The following is a 22,500-nucleotide window of genomic DNA, read 5'->3' as shown; positions in this document are numbered from 1 at the left end:
GGCACCTGTCTTGTGTCTTTTGTTATTTTGTAAATTGTTTGTTTCAGGCATGAAAACTCCTCACCTTTCGGCGAAATTCGCCGTTTTGAATCCAAAATAGGGGACTTACATGGTTCGCGCAGATCTGATGAGAAACTATTGGGGTGTGGGGTTACAGTTTACAAATCACGCGCAGACGCGAACGCATCTTGATGTGTTGTAAGACAAGAGCCCAATTAAAAACACATTATGTGAACGATTATGTGAATGCAGCCCCTCTGCATTTAGCCTATTAAACAGTTTAAGCTAAATGTTGCCGCGGATGCAACGCAAACAGCCTCCCTGTCTGTGTGACTACAGATTATGCTTCTGAAATGTCAGCTGGAATGTGAGCCCGGCGAGGGCGTAGGTTTGGTCTGAGCTTTGGTGGGGACACCAAAAACAAAAACAACAAAAAAACACTCAACTCTTTCACCAGCCAAAGATATATAAAATGATTAAAATGTGCTACTGTCCAACTACTATCCATGATTAAAATGTGCTACTGTTCAACTTGATCTAACTACACTGTGTAGCCTACATAATCTGATTTTAATATGTAGGCTACAGATATGTAGGCTATATTTAACACTTATTTTCTATTTGGTCTGTTATAAAATCATTTAAGCACAGCTCAGTTTTAAGAAACTAACTTAAATACATGCATGCTTAGCATTTTGTGAAAATAAATCATTAAGGCTACATTGACAGACTCTTAACCGTGAGCTGCCTGTATATTCTCTGATTCTAATATTTACAGATATCTAGGCGATGTAAGCACAACTCAGTTTTAAGAAATGCAGCCGAAAGACCATGTTGAATTTTGCTATAATTTATTTCAAAACCGGATTACTCTGGAACAGCTAACTATACACTGGAATGCATTACACCTTTGTGTTCGGTAAGGTCTGCTGTTTATTCTGATATATGTTGCCATGTGTTGCGTGAAGAGTGTGTAGGCCTACGATATTCCACCGAGACGAATGGATGTGGAGATGGGCGCAGAGAATAATTATTAAATCTCTTGAAGTTATTTTTCTCGCGAACTGTTTATCACAGCAAACAGTGGCTAGCTAGCACCGTTTAAAAGCTGAGAAAATGCTCTTTCATGTGACACATGTGTGATGAGTAGCCTACTTCTCGAGGAGTTCAACAGAGAAGAATGGGTGAATTTGGACGCACTTCATGCTTGTAGTGAAGTAAAGCTGAAGCGCTGCATGCTGCAGCTCACTGGTAGTTATTAGGTAACTTAAAATCAGCGCGATTTACCCTTATAGGCTACTGCACATTACAAGATCTGTACGAGATGATCTGCAGCACTGAAGTGAGACATGATTTAACTCTTTGTGTAGCGCATGTGAGCGCTTTCCCCCCATTTCAACCTGAATATTGGTGGGGACATTTCAGTCGTATTTTGACATTGGTGTGGACACGTCCTTCGGTCCCCACGCAAATCTACGCCCCTGGAGCCCGGTGAGGAGAGATGCTTATGTCACAGGTGAGTTAGTTGAAACTTTCAACTTCTGTCAGAAAGACGTTGAGATTGGTGTAGCAACGTAGCATAGGCTGTTGTTAAAGTTAGCGATATTGGACAGAAATATAGACATAACGAGTTCATTTGATGAAGAATACGTGCAGTTCGAGCCATCTTGATCGACAAAAGGTGAAGCAAATAGGCATACTTTATCAGTATAGCAAAGGCTATGTGAATAACTAAATAGTTGAATTAAATGCTCCTAAACTGGGCTGGTGCGTTTTGTCGAGTTCAGAGACAAAAGCAGTGTTTGACATGGTAATGCTTTCTTTTAAGAAACGTTCAGTTGCCTGATCAGTAGGCCTAGTCTGTGTCCACAGGGTTTAACATGTAATGTGAACACTGTTCACACAACTTTATTGGTTGGTTAAACACACTAGCACAATGCCACAATCTGTAAGTAGCCTATGCTGCAGGTTAAAACTATTAAAACCAATTTTACAAATTAAAGTTACAAATTAAATAGTCTACCCTAACCAAGTTTATTTATTAACTGGTTTGGTCCAGCAAATATTCAGACTTATCTTATTCAGACTCATTCTAATAGTCTACTATGAAGTGTCCTTTAGGCCTATAAAATCTTCAGAAATGTCTGATAACTTCAGGCATAAAGAAAGAAAGAAAGCTTTGAAGAAAACTCATGTAGATTACTGAGGAGGAGAGGAGGGCCAGGCTGAAGCATGTTGCCAAACAGTGCAAGTGGGCCCCTTCACACGTATGCTTAAGCCAAAAAGAACAAATAATACGGTTTTTTTTGTAAAAATGAGTCATTTTGTAGTTTTCTTTATAAATCTCTGGTTTTAGGCAACTTCATACTCCATGGAAGCTACATGCACTATTGGCAACAATGTCACTCGCGCTTGTTTTGCTATGAAACGGCCATTTCCCCTTTCGCCCGCCCCGCTCACCTTTTTCACCCCTGACCCGTTCTCATGCCTGTTGTTTGTCTTGATGTCATGGGTACGCTGGCGACTACGCCGCTCCGTCCAGCATTGTTTGTCTTTATGTGTCAATGTCTTGTCAATGTCAATGTCTTGTGTGTGGAGCGCTTTGGATTGTACTAAGTAAATAAATAAAAATGACTTGACTTGACTTGACATATGGAATTATGACACTCATAGGCGCACATATGGAATTATGACACTCATAGGCGCACATATGGAATTATGACACTCATAGGCGCACATATGGAATTATGACACTCATAGGCGCACATATGGAATTATGACACTCATAGGCGCACATATGGAATTATGACACTCATAGGCGCACATATGGAACTACACCACTCATGGAATTACGGCGTCTGGCAACAGGTAACGGCTCCCTACAGAAATACACCCTGTCTGGTTACCCCTTTAACAGACACTATATGTCTATTGGTCTACAAGTTACAGAAATACACCCTTGTCCCTCTATAACAGAAACTATATGATGTCTCTTGGTCTACAAGTTCAGGACACCAGTAACTGGACCAATAAGAGCCCAGCACAGACTCTCTATCGACCAATAAGAGCCCAGCACAGAACTCTCTATCGACTAATAAGAGCCCAGCACAGACTATATCTACAGCTCTCTGACCGATGCAACACAACACTGACCCCCAGTGGCAGAGAGGAGGATGTGCACAGTAGTCAGGCCTCTGCTTGAAAACCTTTAAACACTTCTACAATATACACAACCACACACACACACACACACACCCCACACATACACACACATGCACACAAACAAACACACGCACCACCATCCCCACCCCCCACACATATACACAAACACACACACACACATGCACACAAACACATATACACACACTTTATATACTTGGTTTAATTCCACATTACAAGTAAAGTTTCATTAGGAATCAAATGTTCAGAATAATCCATAAGAGATGTCAGCAGTTCAACAGTCTGTTCTGAGTTGTACAGGTTTAGGGGTTCAGGACGCCCCAGGAACACTCCACTCCTTTCCTGTGGGACGCGGCGCGCTCCACCGCAGTGTTATTAGGCCTAATGGCCATCTGGCCCTGGTTCAAATGCTCCACGGGCTACAGTGGCCGCACAGAAAAGATGGAGATGCAGACATGTCTTAAAGGAGAAGGAGGGATACAGTAAGAGGGAGAAAGAGTGAGAGAAGGAGGGGGGGCAGAGAAATGGGGTGATTATCCACGTGAGCAGGCTTAGTGTGTGTGTGTGTGTGTGTGTAGGGTAGGTGTGTGTAGGTGTGTGTGTGTGTGTGTGTGGGTGCATCTCATCCCTCTATGTGCATACGGCCTCCTCTCTCCTCCAGCTCGTGCCCCGGAAATCGGTCAAAGCTCGACGTCATCGAGGACGTCTCATTTATCTAATCGGTCAAAGCTCGACGTCATCGAGGATGTCTCATTTATCTAATTACAACCAGAGGAGGTCAGAAAGAGGAGAAAGGAAGAGGAGAGACTTTGTTTATCGTTGTTCAGTGTGGACGCTTTTATCGTTATGGTTATCGTTATCGTTCTTGGTGTGAATGACCCTTTAGTCACCTCCACCTGGGTAGATCAAAGGCACACCAACAAAACGCTGTTCCTAAACAACCCAGCACACCAAAAAAACACTGTTCCTAAGCAACCCAGCACACCAACAAAACACTGTTTCTAAGCAACCCAGCACACCAACAAAACACTGTTCTTAAGCAACCCAGCACACCAACAAAACACTGTTCCTAAGCAACCCAGCACACCAACAAAACACTGTTCCTAAGCAACCCAGCACTTCTTGTCTCCTTTAGAGAGTAAAAATCCTGCCACACATTTGTTCAGGCTAAGACAGCTGATTCTAATTAGTACAACTTTTAAGCCAGTTGCATCAGCTAATCAGTGATTCTAATTAGTATAACTTTTAAGCCAGGTGCATCAGCTAACCAGGTGGATCAGATAACTAGCGAGGTATGTTGCGTTCAAAGCCAGGGTATGCTGTGACACGAAAGTGGATCTGTTTTAGACTACGTTTACACGAAGCAGGGTATTTTCCTAAACGAATATCTGGCCATCTACGTTTGCAAATAAAACTGCATTTACACGAGACAGTTTATTTTTAAAATGTGTTTACACGAACCCGTGTACATACATGCTGTCATGAGCACGCCAAACCACAGTGGCAGTCTAACGATAAACTCAAGCTCACATTAACCAATCAGAACCCTGAAAAGTCGCACGTGAGAACATGTAAATGTAAACATTGGTCGCACATTTGGTGTACTTCTGTCGCATTCTGTCTTAGACCCCGTTTACACGAGCATGTGTATTTTTATAAACTAAGACATTTCCCTACGTTTGAGCCTTTCATTTAGACGCAAACGGAGAATTCGCCTCGTAAAACGGTTATCCAAAAAAACTCCGGCCAAAGTGTTTTTTTTGGAAAACTCCGTTTATGCGTTTGGTTCTAAACTGTGGTAAACAGAGTTTTGGGCAGCCAAGGTCACAGTATGCGACAGAAGTACACCAAATGTGCGACCAATGTTTACATTTACATGTTCTCACGTGCGACCTTTCAGGGTTCTGATTGGTTAATGTGAGCTTGAGTTTATCGTTAGACTGCCACTGTGGTTTGGCGTGCTCATGACAGCATGTATGTACACGGGTTTGTGTAAACACATTTTTTTAAAAAACGGTCTCGTGTAAATGCAGTTTTATTTGCAAACGTAGATGGCCAGATATTCGTTTAGGAAAATACCCTGCTTCGTGTAAACGTAGTCTTAGTGTCGCTATATCACCATGGTATCTTATGCTGTCAACCAAACCTGGTCGGGAGGAGGTTATGTGCTAAGTTATAGCTCAAATCGTGTAATCTACCGCATACTGACCAATCAATTGTCTTAAAAACGAAGTTATCTCACATGTAGGATTCTGTCATATATCTTACAGGTGGAGCTCCGCCTCTACTAACATTTTGGATCTCGAATGCGCTTTAATAGTGCTGTGCGTGCAAATATCCCACTATGGACGTGCATACCATACAACAAATGATGACAATTGATTTATTTGATGTTATAGGTTGGACACAAAAAATGACCGCAGTGTAGATTATTAGTTATGCTGCTATAGCATAGTGCTGTCATGGACTTTTCATGTGTCACGCCGTACTCTCTCTCAACTCTCCCTCTCTTGCCTATTCCCACCATGGTATACTGTAACAATATATAGTACCACTGATTACTTATTGACATTAACCATTTTGATTTTCAGTAATACTAACCCACTCTACATCTCTTCCCCCTTACTGTACCTCACTTGTGAGGTATATCATCACCAGTCATCAACCATCCATGTGTTGGCCCTCCTCTCACCCATCTCACCTGAAGTCCCATCCTCGACTGCCCTATTACTGCCCCCTAACTGGACTCCTGGCCCGTACAGCCTAGCGACCCACCACCTGCCTATGACAACTCTGCACGGATTACTGGCCCATCCACCAACCCACCACATGCCCCTCGAAAACTCCCTTCCCCTGGACAATCCCAACGCTGGACTATTGAACTTTCTGTCACTAAATCAGGAATAACGAATTACCATAACGGATAAGTAATCATCCCACCTCTTGTAACTTTCAGCTCAAGTGCTTAACACCATGTCTTATTCTCTACACCCGACTATCATATGCATTTGTCATGTATACAGACCTTACTGTCATGTACTGACCCTAGGCAGATGGGTCAGGCCCTTGAGTCGTGGATCTGCTCGAGGTTTCTTCCTATATGTATCTCCAATTCTAGGGAGTTTTTCCTCGCCCCTGTTACCCATGGGCCTCTCTCTTGCTTTTCTTTTTTTCCTTTCTTTCCTGTTTCTCTGATTGCCTACATTCTGTAAAGCGCCATGATACATGTGTAATGTTTTGGCGCTCTATAAGCACAATAAATTGAAATTGAAATAGATTAAGCTATCGCTCATGAATGCGGAAGTAATTGTTTTTAAATAGAGGCGGTCTTGTGCGTCTCCACGTTTCACGATTGGCCAACGTCATCCCAACACCGAGAACGCGCACAGATCTGAGCTGAAAGCCTAGTTTGACAAATATATTACATAACTGCTATCGTAGTATCACTTAACATATACCCCTGAGTCAAGGCTTAGTGAAGCCTCAATATGTCTACATAGCCTAGATAAGTCTAACGTGCTTCGTAGTATACCCCACAGGTGCATCAGCTAACCAGGTGTTCAGTGAAGTGTTCACTGTTGGGGGCTACTTCCTGTAAAGAGTCAGTCACTTCATGTTAAGTCACGCCCACAGTTTGGAGTCTGCTTATTATTAGTACCTTTGTGAAGTCTGAAACAAAATATTGATATTGGTTATGCAACAAATTACTTCAAAACAACCTGTTTGCAAGGAAACCATGTCAAGATTGTGGAACACAACTTAGAACCGTGTCACTGAGAATGTGGAACACAACGTAGAACAGTGTCACTGAGAATGTGGAACACCACGTAGAACCGTGTCACTGAGAATGTGGAACACCACGTAGAACCGTGTAGAACCATGTCACTGAGAATGTGGAACACCATGTAGAACCGTGTGACAGATGACTGATTTCTGTTGGCCGCTGCACCCGGTGGACCGATGACCACTTCCTGCAGACAGTCAGTAGTTTCCCCCCGGGAGCTCTGTGTGAGTGTGTGTGAGTGTGTGTGAGTGCATGAGTGTGTGTTGAGATGTGAGATTGACCTCTGACCTCTGACCCTCAGCTCTGCCCCCTGCCCCCTGCTCCGGTCCTCTGCTCCGTCCACAGAGCCGTGTTCTGCATGTGTGTGTGTGTGTGTGTGCGCAGCGCTGCTGCTTGTGTGTGTGCCACCAGCTGTTCCAGGCGAGAGTGCGTGCCCATCTGCGCCTGCGCTCGGGGAGTGTGTGTGTTCAGCATGCCACCCTGTCCGTGCGTTCTAGTCGTGTGTGTGCTGTGTGTGCTGAGCATGGCGCCCTGCGCATGTGTTCTGATTGTGTGTGTGCTGAGTGCGTTCCCCTGCGTCTGTGCGCGTGTGTGTGTGTGTGTGCTGAGTGCGTTCCCCTGCGTCTGTGCGCGCGCGTGTGTGTGTGTGTGTGTGTTGTGCCCTGTGCCCTGCGTCTGTGCGCGGTGCGCGCGTGTGTGTGTGTGTGTGTGTGTGCTGAGTGCGCTCCCCTGCGTCTGCGCGCGGCGCGTGTGTGTGGCCAGGTGTTTGCGGCAGGTGTAGGCGTCCTTGAAGCGCATGGAGCACAGTGGGCAGCTGTGCAGGCGGAGCTGCGTGTGCACGCGCTGGTGGTTCTTCAGGGTTCCGTCGTTGTTGAAGCGCTTCCCGCAGCGCAGGCAGGCGTACGGCTTCTCCCCCGTGTGGATCAGCATGTGCACACGCAGCCGCGACCGGTGCACAAACTGCTTCCCGCACTGTTGGCATGGAAACGACACCGCGCACCGCCCTCCGCCGGCCCGGCCCCGGCCCGCCGCCGGCCCACCCACCGGGTTGCCATGACGCTGCGCCGTGAGGAGAGGGCGTGGTCTGGCTGAGGGATTGTGGGTAAACTGAGCAGCACCCGTGGGGTGGGGGGCTGTTGGAGAGGTCTGGCGTTGGGAGGCGTTTGTTATGGCGCCCCCTGCTGAGGGGAGGTCAACTGTGCGAGCAGTAGAGCAGTCCAGATGATGCTCCGCAAACACCACCGTCTCCACGGCAATGGTGTCTGGAGGCGGGGCTTGGATGGGGGCTGCTTCCATGGCGACCGGGTGAAGTTCTGAGAATGGTTCCATCTCCTCTGACTCCATTTTGATGGTTCTCGTAAGGAGGAGCTCTGTCTTGACATCACCTCCGCTGCTCTGCTGTGATTGGCTGTTGGGCTCAGGGGCGTCGTCGACCCACTCGGTCTTCACGCTGACGCAGGTAGGAGGCGCTGCAGGCTCATCACTCTTAAAGCCCAGCGCAGACGCACAGCTCAGGGACTGGTTCCGCTGGTTCTGCTGGTTCTGCAGCTGGTTCCGCTGGTTCTGCTGGTTCTGCAGCTGGTTCCGCTGGTTCTGCAGCTGGTTCTGGTGGTTCTGCAGATGGTCCGGCTGGTTCTGCAGCTGGTTCTGCAGCTGGTTCTGGTGGTTCTGCAGATGGTCCTGCTGGTTCTGCGGGTCCACTGCGGTTCCGGAGTTCTGGTCCAGGTGATGCGTCCAGTCGGCCCACTCCTCCCCAGTCGGAGAGTTCCCTACACACACACACACACACACACACACATACACACACACACACGTAAGATAGCAACTCATCACACACGTCAGAGAGCAGCTCAAAACACACACACACACACACACACGTAAGATAGCAACTCATCACACACGTCAGAGAGCAGCTCAAAACACACACACACACGCACACGTAAGATAGCAACTCATCACACACGTCAGAGAGCAGCTCAAAACACACACACACACACACACACACACACACACCACACACACGTAAGATAGCAACTCATCACACACGTCAGAGAGCAGCTCAAAACACACACACACACACACACACACACACGTAAGATAGCAACTCATCACACACGTCAGAGAGCAGCTCAAAACACACACACACACACACACACACACGTAAGATAGCAACTCATCACACACGTCAGAGAGCAGCTCAAAACACACACACACACACACACGTCAGACAGCAGCTCAACACACACACACACACACGTCAGACAGCAGCTCTTCACACACACACACACACACACACACACACACACACACACACACACACACACACACACACACACTCACACACACACGTCAGACAGCAGCTCAACATACATACACACACACAGCCTGACCTGGGAGTTTTTACCCACAGTAAAATGTTGTGTTTAAGTGAGGTCTGTACATGCTACAAAAGTCAGTCTGTGCGCTGGATGATTTAGCAGCTTAGCGCCGGTGATGTGTTTATGTCTAGAATGTAGATCAATTACACACCGACCAGGTCACTGTGTGTTCACAGGTCACGGCTGAAGTGGCCTTGAGCAAGGCACCTAACCCCTCACTGCTCCCCGAGCGCCACTGTTGTTGCAGGCAGCTCACTGCGCCGGGATTAGTGTGTGCTTCACCTCACTGTGTGTTCACTGTGTACTGAGTGTGTTTCACTAATTCACGGATTGGGATATATTATATATATATATATATATATATATATACTTACTTATACAATGTGAGTCTAGAATGTAGATGTTTGTAACTATAGCAATGTAGATTGTGCTACAAAACCATCCACATCTGTAGCACCAGGGCGATAAAGTTAACTACAGCCCTGCTTTGAGAGTCAACATTACTTAATGGTGTGTTTTCTGCAATCATTAATAACAACATGCAGTTAATCATTTGAGGTAGGCTACACAGACACGTGTCCAGAAAATGTCAAATGCTTAGCCTGCTCGTGAAACTACCCATTACAGGCGGCTGAAGGGGGCGTAGGCTGTAAACCTGCCGTTACCGTTACCGTAAGTACTCACCGGCCCAGAGGAGAACTTACCGGCTGTGTCCGGAGGAATTCCGCCGGTGATTTCCCCCAGCTTGCACCGGAGCAGCTGATTCTCGCGGCGTACCTGAGTGCTCTCCAGGTCGTACTGGATCACCGTGGCTCTCACGAGCTCCATGACCTCCTCCACGGCCGCCACGAGCCGTTGGCTGAGGCACGAGGCGGAGAGCAGCTGGTGACTGCTCATTTTACACGGTCGGCTGCAACAAAACAACACCGATACTTCTTCAATGTTGCTAGTTTGTTGTTGATGTTCTTCTTCTACACCGTCACCGAGGAAACAGCAACTGCATACAAGCATGCTTCCACCTCGTGGACAACATTGGAACTGCATTAACTCATTTTTTGCCTCGCGTCTTCTAGATAGATACTTTATTGATCCCCAAGGGGAAATTCAAGGGTTTCAGTAGCATACAGACATCACACACAACAAGCACTTACAGCAGAAATGGTAAACATAAGTATAAGTATAAACATATAACTAAACTCCACTGTACAATAAAGACAGTAGAAGATAAGAAAACTAACAAAACTAAATACTAAATATACTATATAAATTAAAATTAAAAAGTCCAATGTGCTTGAGGGTGATCAAGAATAAGACGCTTGTAGAGTGAGTGTCATGGTGAAGGTGCAAAAAGTAGTCCAACATTAGTCCAACAGTGCAACAGTGCAAGAATAAGGACTAGAGACCAGCATAAATAATATAGACAAATAGAAGAGTGAAGTAGGCCTGTCACGATAACAAATTTTGCTGGACGATAAATTGTCTCAGAAATTATTGCGATAAGCGATAATATTGTCGTTCTGAGATAATTTTCTTTAAGCATCTCTTTAGCAATGAAGCGAACTATACTGTCTGTGAGTGCAATCCATTTCGCACTGTCCTGTTTGTACTTCGTTTGTCGACTAAACGCCCTAGTGACTGTGCTCTGTCGGGAAGAGGAAGACGGCCCACTTGTTTTTTTCCCCAACTGGGAAAACTGTAGCGGATGATTGTGTTTTAGATGCATATGCATGTTTGTTGTGTTGCCGCTTTTAATTGCGACTGTTTTCCAACAAATGCGACACACCGACTCGCACACGTTCAGTGGTTCACCACGGGCATTCGGTTTAAATCCGAAATGCTCCCACACTTCAGCTGTCGCGTTTGGCTTAGAAACCAATTCCATCTTTTTTGTCTTTATTAGGCGTAGCCAACTCGCAACTAGCTTTCTCTCTGCCTAGTGCCTACCGGTATACTTCTCACCCGGCCCTTTAGCTGCACTCTGTGGTAGGCTACGCCAGTAGTCCCGCCTCCCCACACACCATGCGACTGACATCAGGGTTCACTCATCGTTACTCTAAAAGACCCGAGAGAGAGAGAGGGAGAGAGAGAGACGAGGAAAACAAACAAGCATGCAAATGGCATTTATCGCGGCCAGAAAAATTATCGAGCTAATTTTAATTATCATGCGATTAATTGATTTATTGAATATCGCGACAGGCCTAGAGTGAAGTATAATGTAGACAAGGTAATATAAAAAAAATATGTCAGTGCAAGAACAGGTTGAGGTAATAGGGTTATAGCCATTCATTCATTCAGTATTGTAGCGGAAGCCTGACCGCAGCCATTGATCATGTGTGCTAATATAGCATGAAAAACAGTGTAGCAGTATAACAGTAGTGAAAACATTAGGCTGTGGACATTAGTAAAACAGTAGTAAAACAGTAGTAAAGCAGTAGTGGGCAGTCAGTACTCAAACATGGAGAGGGTGGAGAGGCAGACAGACTAAGCAGAGAAGTCTATCTCTCCTCTTCCCTTTAGTGAAGCATTGAACAGTTCAATGGCCCTGGGGACAAATGACTTCCTCAGCCCTTCAGTTGTGCATGGCAGTGAGCGAAGTCTCCAGCTGATCAAGCTCTTTTGCTTTTTAATAGTGCTGTAAAGTGGATGACATTCATTGTCCAAGATGTTGATCGGTTTGTTCAGGGTCCTTTTGTCAGATATTGAAGTGATGCACTCCAGTTCAGCTCCTTCTTAAAACATTCTTCGTCTAAACTGTCATTCATTATAGACGTAAGGATCTCTATAATGTCACCCCTTCTCACACCAATAAAAACTTGAACACGTTATTTAGTAGGCCTCTTAATACACAAGAGATTCTACACATGATTAGAGGATAAGAAGATAGATAGATAGATAGATAGATAGACACTTGCCCTTGGCTACACTTGACACGCAACTGCGTTGTGTTCTTAGAGCACATGCTTTCTCTGTCTATGATCTGCATATTTCAAGACTTCAGGATTTCAAGTTTTTGAATTTGATCTTACAGTTCTGTCATTATTCTGTGTCTTTAACATTTACTTAATAAATATTATAGTTAGGCCTATGCATTAATACACTTGTCTCGCTAGAGTTAACAGACCATGGGCACACCTAAAGCTATGGTTGTGCTAACACATTAGCGAGATGATCTGCATCTCCGTTCACTTAAAGCTATGGTTGTGCTAACTGCTAATCCATTTGCACAAAACATAATTTCTGAAATGTTTTTCTTCGTTGATAACATGAGGTATGTATGTCTCCATGTAGGGTAGTGTCAAGCAGTTAAGTGATAGCAGGAAGATAATGCACCTACATGTGGCCTACATGTCCCATGAGCCACACAGATGAGGGGCCTACATGTCCCATGAGCCACACAGATGAGGGGCGCTGTAGGCCTACATGTCCCATGAGCTACACAGATGAGGGGCGCTGTAGGCCTACATGTCCCATGAGCCACACAGATGAGGGGCGCTGTAGGCCTACATGTCCCATGAGCTACACAGATGAGGGGCGCGGCTTGCTCTGTTCTGCCCCCACCCCCCCAAACTGCATTAAAATGGTGTGTTTAGCAACCAGAATTTTAAAAAAAATCCTGCAGGGAGTCACTTCCCTACCCCACAACTAACCTGACTCCCGCCAGGTGAATTTCATTTCCATCTAGCTTCACTCACATCCATCTGGGATCTGTGAGCATTTGATTGTCAAAGGTCACAAGAGCAGTTAGGTTGACAAAGGGTTTGGCATGATCAAAGGCTAGGGTGATGATTAAAATGAGTGTAAAAATACATACACTCTGGAATGTTAAAATACATACACTCAATTATCATAAACATAGGACAAAGGACTATCTGGGTAGAAACCAGATAAATTTGCATTGAGACCAGCATATAATGACTTGAGTTGAGTTGATCACTTTTAGTAGTTGACCCAGACAGGAGAGAAGTCCAGAGAGGATGCCGAGGGCAGGCATAGGTTGAACCTTTGAGAACTTTGTGAACCTTTCTACCATTTTACACTGGAACAAACCACTTTGCTGTATCAATCTGAAGAAGAGAAAAGCTTTTTGTCTTACAGTGTGAAGCAGGGGATTGTTTCAGGGTGTGTATGTTATCTGTATGTAGAGTACATATTGTACACACACACACACACACATCAGAGAACTGAGAAAAAACCAACAGCAGACGCGAGTGAAAGATGACTTGTCTTCCAGGAGTTTATTATAGTGTAGACTCCTCCCCCGTCCTAACACACAGAGCAGACTCCTCCCCCGTCCTAACACACAGAGTAGACTCCTCCCCTTTCCCAACACACAGCGCTGACTCCTCCCCCGTCCCAACACACAGAGCAGACTCCTCCCCCTTCCTAACACAAATTATATAAACAAAACATTTCTCAAAACTGCCTGGAAAACATTACAGTGTAGCGTTCCAACATTACAGTGTAGCGTTCCTACATTACAGTGTAGCGTTCCAACATTACAGTGTAGCGTTCCTACAGTGTAGCGTTCCAACATTACATTGTAGCGTTCCTACATTACAGTGTAGCGTTCCAACATTACAGTGTAGCGTTCCAACATTACAGTGTAGCGTTCCTACAGTGTAGCGTTCCAACATTACAGTGTAGCGTTCCAACATTACAGTGTAGCGTTCCTACAGTGTAGCGTTCCAACATTACAGTGTAGCGTTCCAACATTACAGTGTAGCGTTCCAACATTACAGTGTAGCATTCCTACAGTGTAGCGTTCCTACAGTGTAGCGTTCCAACATTACAGTGTAGCGTTCCTACAGTGGACATTCCCACAGTATAAATCTGTCTCTGAATGTGGCGGTTTAGAGTGTTCGCACAGTGTGTTGTATTTGTATATAGTGTGTGTGTGTGTAAGTCAGAGGTCACAGCATTGCCCAGGAGCTGGGACATGGATAAGGATTTGTATAAAGCACTTTTGTGCCCATTATAAAGGCTAGGCATGGTTTAGGATGCCACTCGCAAATGACACACCCACTCCGGTTCGCAGGAAAAAAACAACTATTTTCTGGTTCAAGTGCCATGTTCCGAACCGCTTTTTGTTTGGTCAAACAGTCACAGTTCTTCCTTTAAAGGTTGTATCAGCGATTTCAGGCCCAAAAAAGGCCCAATCATAAATGATCACATTCATCTAATCTTTGCTAACGACCCGCTAGCTGCCTGCCATAAGCAGGCCGTCAAAAAATCGCATCTCTGTAGGCAGCCTAGGCTCTGAGATCTGTACGGTTGGCAACCCACTCAAAGGCAAAATAAAGTGTTTCAACCAATAACCGACGAGATGCGCGTTTAGGAGAGTTTTAATTGCACGGGAGGGAGGGGGAGGGAGTAGCGAGCTAGCTCTCTGTTTTGTTTGAACATCAACAGAAGTGACGTATCCCCGCTATCGCTGATACAACCTTTAAGGGCCCTATGTTGAACACAGCCAGAGTTCCCCTTTAAGAGACGTGGTTTTCCAACCTGGTTTCAACCTCCTGTGTGACTGTGTGTGTGTATTAGGTGTGTGTGTGTGTGTGAGTGTGTGTGTGTGTGTGTGTGTTAGGTGTGAGTGTGTTAGGTGTGAGTGTGTGTGTGTGTGAGTGTGAGTGTGTGTGTGAGTGTTAGGTGTGAGTGCGTGTGTGTGTTAGGTGTGAGTGTGTTAGGTGTGTGTGTGTGTTAGGTGTGAGTGCGTGTGTGTGTGTGTGTTAGGTGTGAGTGCGTGTGTGTGTGTGTTAGGTGTGTGTGCGTGTGTGTGTGCGCTGATGGCGGCGGAGGTTGCCGATCTGTGAGAAGCTCTTGTGGCAGACGTGGCACTGGTGCGGTCGCTCTCCGGTGTGAGTGCGCATGTGTCGCCGTAGGTCAGCTGACTGTGTGAAGCGGCGTCCGCAGCACTCGCAGCCGAAGGGACGTCGGTGAGATGCGGTGCGCTGGTGCTGCTCCAGAGCCCCGTGGCCCACACACACCTCGCCACACACACCGCACTGCTGCGCCTGAGACGCCGCCACGCGCACACACACACGCTCCGCACGCGAGCGCACGGACACCTGACCGTCCACACGCCTGCTGCCCCCGGGCGCGCCAGCCTCCGTGTGTGTGTGTGTGTGTGTGTGTGTGCGCGGGGGCTGTAGTGAGGGGTGTGTGATGCGGTGTGTGTGCTGTGTGTGTGCGGCCGGACCGCCGTTAGCGTTAGCGTGAGTGAGTGTGTGTGTGTGTGCTGCAGAGTCTGGGGTCATGGACAGCATGTCCGTCGTGATGGTCACCGTGATGTCGGCCTCCTCGGGCTCTGCTTTGATCTGGGGGTCAGAGGTCAAGGCGTCTCCTTGGACACGGCCGGGTAAGCTCTCGGACTCCGCACACCTCAGCGGCTCTTCCATTGGCTCCTCTTTCGCCGTGACCTCTGACCCCTCCACTCTGAGCCTCAGGCCTCCGCCAGGAGGGGCAGGGCTTATTCTGGGGTCCTGATGAGCTGTAGGCGTCCACTCCACATGCCTGACCGCCGAGACCTCATCAGCAGGGACCGGACCTGGCGAACAGAGAATAGTCAGGCTGGAGCACTCTGTGAGTGTGTGTGAGTGTTTGTGCGTGTGTGTGTGTGTGTGTGTGTGAGTGTGTGTGTGAGAGAGAGAGAAAGTCTGAGGAAGCTGGTCATGCTGGTGTGACCAGCCTGTTGTGTGGGATACAGCTGGTGCAAGATGGTCATGCTGGTGACCAGCCTGTCAAGCTGGTCATGCTGGTTTGCTAGAATGACCAACATAAGCTGGCATGGCCAGTTAAACCAGCACTATAGACCAGCAACACCAGCTAAAATGACCAGCTTGAGGTGGTACGACAAGCAAAACCAGCTGAATTGCCATCGTAAGCTGGGTAAACCAGCTGAAAGTATGTTTTCGCAAGAGTTTTGCTAGTCTAGCTGGTCAACCATCATAGGGTGGTCAAACAAGCTGGTCAACCAACTAACCACCTTAAGCTGGTCAGGCTGTTTTTCAGCAGCGATGAGTCAGTGGGACCCCACTGCAGCAACAACACTCTCCTGGGACCCCAAAGCAGCAACAACACTCTCCTGGCACCCCAAAGCAGCAGGCCGCAGGGCCGTAGTGACCCCCCCCCCCCCCCCCCCAGAGTGCTGTACTGACCAGCGCTGTACTGACCAGCCCACCCCCAGTGCAGTGCACTGACCAGCCCACCCCCAGTGTGCTGTACTGACCAGCCCACCCCCATGTGCTGCACTGACCAGCCCACCCCCAGTGTGCTGTACTGACCAGCCCACCCCCAGTAAGCTAGTACTGCACCGGTTGTTGTTGTAGCAGGCAGCTCACTGCGCCGGGATTAGTGTGTGCTTTACCTCACTGTGTGTTCACTGTGTGCTGAGTGTGTTTCCCTAATTCACGGATTGGGATAAATGCAGAGACCAAATTTCCCTCACGGGATCAAAAGAGTAGATATACTTATACATTCCAGACTCCAGATAAACGAGTCCACCACTCAAAAGCAATGTTCATCCCGGCTACAACTCCCCGAACTAACGTTACCCACAGCAGTGCCGTTTATAGGCCAATCATTTGATAAATAAACTAGAAAAACAACCGGCCAATCTACACACATTTCGGTGATAGCATTCGTGTGTCAGGCCGGTCAATCTGAGTGTGGAAGAGTAAGAGTGTGGTAGAGTAAGAGTGTGGTAGAGTAAGAGTGTGGAAGAGTAAGCTAGAGGTCTCAGTTGGCCTTGTGGTAACGGAGCGACTCTTGTTGATTTCTCTAGCGCGAGTTGAATTGAAATGGCTTGTTAATAGATGCCGTCCTCTGATAAATAATCGGGTGATTGTGGGCCACGTGTGGATGAGTGCCGAAGTCGTGAGGCTTTACCGAATAAGTCCGTCTTGGCGAGCAGCACGGCGTCTCGCAGCTGTCTCCGGAGGCTGTCGTTCTCTCGGCGAGTCCGCGCCGTTTCCTCGAGGTACTCGGACACTGTGTCCTCCACCACATCCAAAATCTCGCGCACCACCTCCCCTAACCGCTCCGTCAGATACGAGTTCAACAGCTGGAGTTTGGTCATTTTCAATACAACAAAAAGACTAATAAAAGAGACCGTGTATTACACAGATGCCCGGCAGATCACACACAGCCCCTGTGCTGAAGGACTGTGTTGACAGACGCAGTTTCTGCTTCCGCTTCTTCGTTCCTCGGTGGTACACTAAGAAAGGGCAGTAATTGTATACTGCCACCTTTCAAACAGGAGTGGAACTGCGTTCTCTGCAGGCAAGCTCCATACGCTGCAATCAAGTATGCTGTTTCTCAAAGGATTCGTGCTTGGAAGAACGAGCCCTGCCGAGTCACATCGTTCAAAGACGAGGCAAGGCTTTATCTTAGCATCACACACTTAACACACAGACTAGAGTGTGCAGGAAGCTACAGGTGTGTGTTATTGATGCCTCTTGCCCGCTTATTTTTGGAAAACAAATGCAAGTCAATCTCACACGTCCAATTACATGTTTGATTAATTTGCCAATAGGAACCATAGAGCAGCAACTATTAAGCAAAATCGTAAAGAGAAAAGTGTAATATTTAGCTCACAATAGCTCTTATTAGAAAAAAATTAAATACCCTTTCTAAATGCCTTATAACAATTACTGTGTGAGAGTTCAAAGTTGTCAAAATGATTTGAGCCCATATTTCATTTAGGTTACTTTACATAGTGACAATAACACAATGTTTACATTTTAATACATAGTGAACTGCCTTAGTACAGATTCCAGATCTTAGTACAGATCTTCCATTACGAAAAAGAATAGAATATAAGAATCGTATAGTATTCTGGGACAAATAATCTTATAGGAATCGTATAGTATTCTGGGACAAATATATTAGTAATCTTATAGGAATCGTATAGTATTCTGGGACAAATAATCTTATAGGAATCTTATAGTATTCTGGGACAAATACAGTATAGTAATCTTATAGGAATACTATAGTTTTTTGGAACACACTATAAAAGTATTGTAACAAACTGGCCCCAGTCGTGGTGCAACTGGCTGGGGCACCTGCATTGTACACCGGCGACCCGGGTTCGAATCCCGCCCCGTGGTCCTTTCCGGATCCCACCCCGGCTCTCTCTCCCACTCACTTCCTGTCATTCTCCACTATCCTATCTGATTAAAGGCATACAAGCCCCAAAAATATATACTTTAAAAAAATAAAGTATTGTAACAAACTGCAAAGTTCTCTCAGAATCTTTTTATTGGTCTCACACCACAACACACAAACACCTCATACTGCCCCAGACCCGGCCCTTATGCCCCAGCACTGAACATCTGCCCCAGACCCGGCCCTTGTGCCCCCGCACTGAACATCTGCCCCAGCACTGAACATCTGCCCCAGACCCGGCCCTTATGCCCCCGCACTGAACATCTGCCCCAGCACTGAACATCTGCCCCAGACCCGGCCCTTATGCCCCCGCACTGAACATCTGCCCCAGCACTAAACATCTGCCCCAGCACTGAACATCTGCCCCCGCACTGAACATCTACCCCAGCACTGAACATCTGCCCCCGCACTGACTGCCCCAGACCTGGCCCTTATGCCCCAGCACTGAACATCTGCCCCAGGTTGCATCCCAACACACACCAGCCTAACCTGGCCCTTATGCCCCAGCACTAAACATCTACCCCAGCACTGAACATCTGCCCCCGCACTAAACATCTGCCCCAGGTTGCATCCCAACACACACCAGCCTAACCTGGCTCCGAACACTCCAATCGGCTGTAGAACACAGTCATGACACACAACATTGTCAACCCGCATAGTTTAGCACATCAACATTACACACATACACACACTGCACAGCATCATTGGAGTTTCACAGTTATAACAGCTAGGCTCAGTTCACTACAGTATTGTAGTATATTGGGACATACTAGGAACACCATGTCAATGTAAATCCGGTTTATTGGCCAAGTTGCATATACAAGGACTTTGTTCTCTGCATGTTACCCATCCGGTGGTAGTGTACAACACACCCACACACACACAGTGTACACACACACACACACACACAGTGTACACCCATTCATACACACACACACACACACACCCTCAGAGCAGTGAGCACACTAGCACACGTACACACCCAGAGCAGTGGGCAGCCCTTAATCCTGGTGCCCGGGGAGCAGTGGGGGTTATGTGCCTTGGGGGTCAAAGTCCTTTAGGCAAGTCCCTCCACTCGGCAGCCATATTGCAATGCTTTTTGGGCACTTATCGGGCATCTATTATGGGTAGAAACTGCACATTCCTGAATTTCCCCTTGGGGATCAATAAAGTATATATCTATCAATCTATCTACATGCGCACCAGGCTTCACGAATCACGACACACCAACCTCGCTCCAGCTGGGAGATCACAACATGATTGGCACGATGTATTCACAACATACATGATTGGCACGATGTATTCACACCACAACACATGATTGGCACATTGTATTCACACATGATTAGCATGATGTATTCACAACACACCACATGATTGGCACGATGTATTCACAGCATACCAGATGATTGGCACGATGTATTCACAGCATACCACATGATTGGCACGATGTGTTCACAACACACCACATGATTGGCACGATGTATTCACAGCATACCACATGATTGGCACGATGTGTTCACAACACACCACATGATTGGCACGATGCAGGGCCGTAGTCACCATAGACATTGAGGGGGACGTGTCCCCCCCAATATTCAAATATGACCAAAATGTCCCCCCCAATATACGGACATAGAAAAAGAAAGAAAGAATAAAGCGCTATACTAGGCCTACAGGAAAACACGTATCTGAAATGTAATCAAACGTAAATAACGCACAAATTAGTGACCTATGGTTCCAGAGTAGCCTACACCCCTGAGTGGTTTGTCCTGGTGATTTTCCGTTTTTCGTTAGTGGCGTGCGCTATCAAAAGCTTCCATTTACTGCACCCTACTGCGGTGAGGTAGGGCTGTCAACAATATCGCAAAAGCTACCGGTACAATTTTCACAAAACTTCTTGGAAATGTGTAGCACAGGCTAAGGAAATCCCATACATGTCTGGAGCCGATCAGACTGAAAGGGAACATTTTCCATATTGTAGCCTATTCTCGCAATGATAGCGAAAGTGAAACGTTTTATTTTAAATGATGAATTTGTGCAAGCCTGTGTCATTTCTTTCACGTCTTTCAACATAAATAATGCATTCATATGCTAGTAGTAATGCCAGAAATTACCGTTTATAGGCCTCTTAGAAATGATTGTTGCATCTAGATGCGCACTCAATCGCGCATCCATGCAGGCAAAACGTGATCATATGTGGCGACGGCACAAAAGTTGGAAAAAACGTTTACAATACGTGATAGCCTACAGTTAATGTGAATCGCGGACAATAACCAAAGAAAGGAATTTGCACCTCCATTCACCAATTAAAGGCTGTAGTAGGCCTAGTGTTTCTACATGTTGGCACAAAACGTCATTTCTGTCAGAAGCCAGTCTATAATGCATACAGGAGTAACATGAGGTGAGTCAGACAGAAGAGGGGCCTGTCTTAGTAGCCTATTCCTGAATCCTGTCCCTTTCAAACTACGTTAAAATTGTGTGATTAGCCGCCAGCATAATAAAATCTAAATTATTAAAAGACAAAATCTTATTAGGCTCCTAACCTATGAGTCTAAGCCTTGGTTTAAAAAAATCTTCAGGTGTAAGTAATAAGTCAAAGAACCACATTCTGTGTAATATAGAGGTTATCATAAGATACTGTAGTTTGTAATTTCTTTTAAAGTATACATTTTGAACACAAATGGAGTCACGGGTCCAGGGATGGATTATTGAATGGGCTTACTGGGCCCAAGAGCTCAGGGGGCCCTAAAGTCCAAGCCTCTGTGTGAAGTTGCTTCTTCTCCACCCTTCTCTTTTCACAAAAAGAGTGTCCAGTTTATCTGTGTCCAGGGGTTCATAATCCATCCATGCCATGCCTATGTCCGTCAAAAGTTTGGAATAACCTAATTGACTGACCTAACTAACGACTTTTTTGTGATTTTTAATAATATTTTTGCATGGTAGGAAAAATGCTGTTTGGGGGTCCCTCAGACCCCACTGCAGATTTGGTCCCCCCAAATGTTGACATCATGACTACGGCTTTGGCACGATGTATTTACATGTCAACTTTTGGCGGTGGAAGGGGAGATAGATAGATAGGTGTGTGTGTGTGTGTAGGATGTCCCAATCCGAGTGTGTGATGAGCCGGTGTGTAGATAGATAGATAGATAGATAGATACTTTATTGATCCCCAGGGGAAATTCAAGGTCTCAGCAGCATACAGACAACACAAAAACATTCTTTAACAGCAGAAAAAGTAATTAAAGTATATAATATAAAAACACAACTAAGCAATAAGGACGGTAGAAGATAAAGAATATGCTAAATATACTAAAATACAAATTATACTAACTAACACTTAATCTAAGTCATTCTAAAAACAGTATCCACATAGTGGTGATTAATAAATCAGAGGCGCTTGCAATGACTGAGGCAGGGACTGAGCCTGTGATTCTCTGTGCATAGTAAGGTATGGTAAGGTGCTCTAAGGTGCTCTGTGTGAATGAGTGTCATGGTGATAGTGCAATGGTGATTGTGGTCATGGTCAGGGTGCGATTTGTAGGGGGGGATGGTGAGGATTTCCCCCCCTCTGGTTTTCCTATCCCTACCTCTGCTAAATTATTTTTATCGTCGGGGGGGGGGGGGACAATAAAGTAGCTGCCTGTGTGCATAGCCTAGTGTATAGATTTAGCGTGTAGCTGCATGTGTGCATAGCCTAGTGTATAGATTTAGCGTGTAGCTGCCTGTGTGAATAGCCTAGTGTGGAAGCAATGGGGGCTTGACCCAGGCGGTCCGGTTGAAGGCATCGATCTCTAGATGAAATCACAGCGTGTAATTAAATCCGGCAGGGCAGGGAAATTAGAGCTGAATCTTATGTGGTCATATCCTGTTCCGCTGCATATCCTCCTCCTCCTCCCTTCTCTCTCCCTCTCTTTCTTCCCTCTCTTCCTCCCTTTTCCTTCCTCTTACCCATTCATTCTATTTCTTTCTTTTTCTTTCTCCATGATCCCCCCA

The 22,500-nt window shown here is 46.3% G+C and overlaps 2 protein-coding genes across 2 annotated transcripts; both read right to left on the bottom strand.

Moving 5' to 3' along the window:
- Positions 1-6,192: 6,192 nt before the first annotated feature.
- LOC143138355 (uncharacterized) lies at positions 6,193-10,282 on the bottom strand. The gene is made up of 2 exons (XM_076298849.1): positions 10,047-10,282; positions 6,193-8,733 (listed from the first exon to the last, which is right to left on the bottom strand). The coding sequence occupies exons 1-2, from the start codon at positions 10,237-10,239 to the stop codon at positions 7,262-7,264; spliced, it is 1,665 nt and encodes a 554-aa protein (XP_076154964.1). The 5' UTR covers positions 10,240-10,282; the 3' UTR covers positions 6,193-7,261.
- A 3,325-nt stretch (positions 10,283-13,607) lies between these two features.
- On the bottom strand, positions 13,608-17,506 carry LOC143138354 (uncharacterized). The gene is made up of 2 exons (XM_076298848.1): positions 17,227-17,506; positions 13,608-15,886 (listed from the first exon to the last, which is right to left on the bottom strand). The coding sequence occupies exons 1-2, from the start codon at positions 17,414-17,416 to the stop codon at positions 15,096-15,098; spliced, it is 981 nt and encodes a 326-aa protein (XP_076154963.1). The 5' UTR covers positions 17,417-17,506; the 3' UTR covers positions 13,608-15,095.
- Positions 17,507-22,500: the final 4,994 nt, after the last annotated feature.

Source organism: Alosa pseudoharengus, unplaced genomic scaffold (assembly GCF_046254945.1).
Source record: "Alosa pseudoharengus isolate Yale_2024_CS ecotype anadromous, Long Island Sound unplaced genomic scaffold, YU_APseudo_1.1 YU_APseudo_1.1_scf_21, whole genome shotgun sequence".
Taxonomy (NCBI): domain Eukaryota; kingdom Metazoa; phylum Chordata; class Actinopteri; order Clupeiformes; family Clupeidae; genus Alosa; species Alosa pseudoharengus.
Note: the sequence above shows the minus strand (reverse complement) of the source record. Positions and strands in the feature narration are given on the sequence as shown.

Coding starts and splice junctions, on each gene's coding strand:
- LOC143138354 (XM_076298848.1), bottom strand. CDS start 17,416: ATGACCAAACTCCAGCTGTTGAACTCGTATCTGACGGAGCGGTTAGGG. Junction 15,887..17,226: donor CGCCAAGACGGACTTATTCG/GTAAAGCCTCAC, acceptor TCTGTTCGCCAG/GTCCGGTCCCTGCTGATGAG.
- LOC143138355 (XM_076298849.1), bottom strand. CDS start 10,239: ATGAGCAGTCACCAGCTGCTCTCCGCCTCGTGCCTCAGCCAACGGCTC. Junction 8,734..10,046: donor AATTCCTCCGGACACAGCCG/GTAAGTTCTCCT, acceptor GTGTGTGTGTAG/GGAACTCTCCGACTGGGGAG.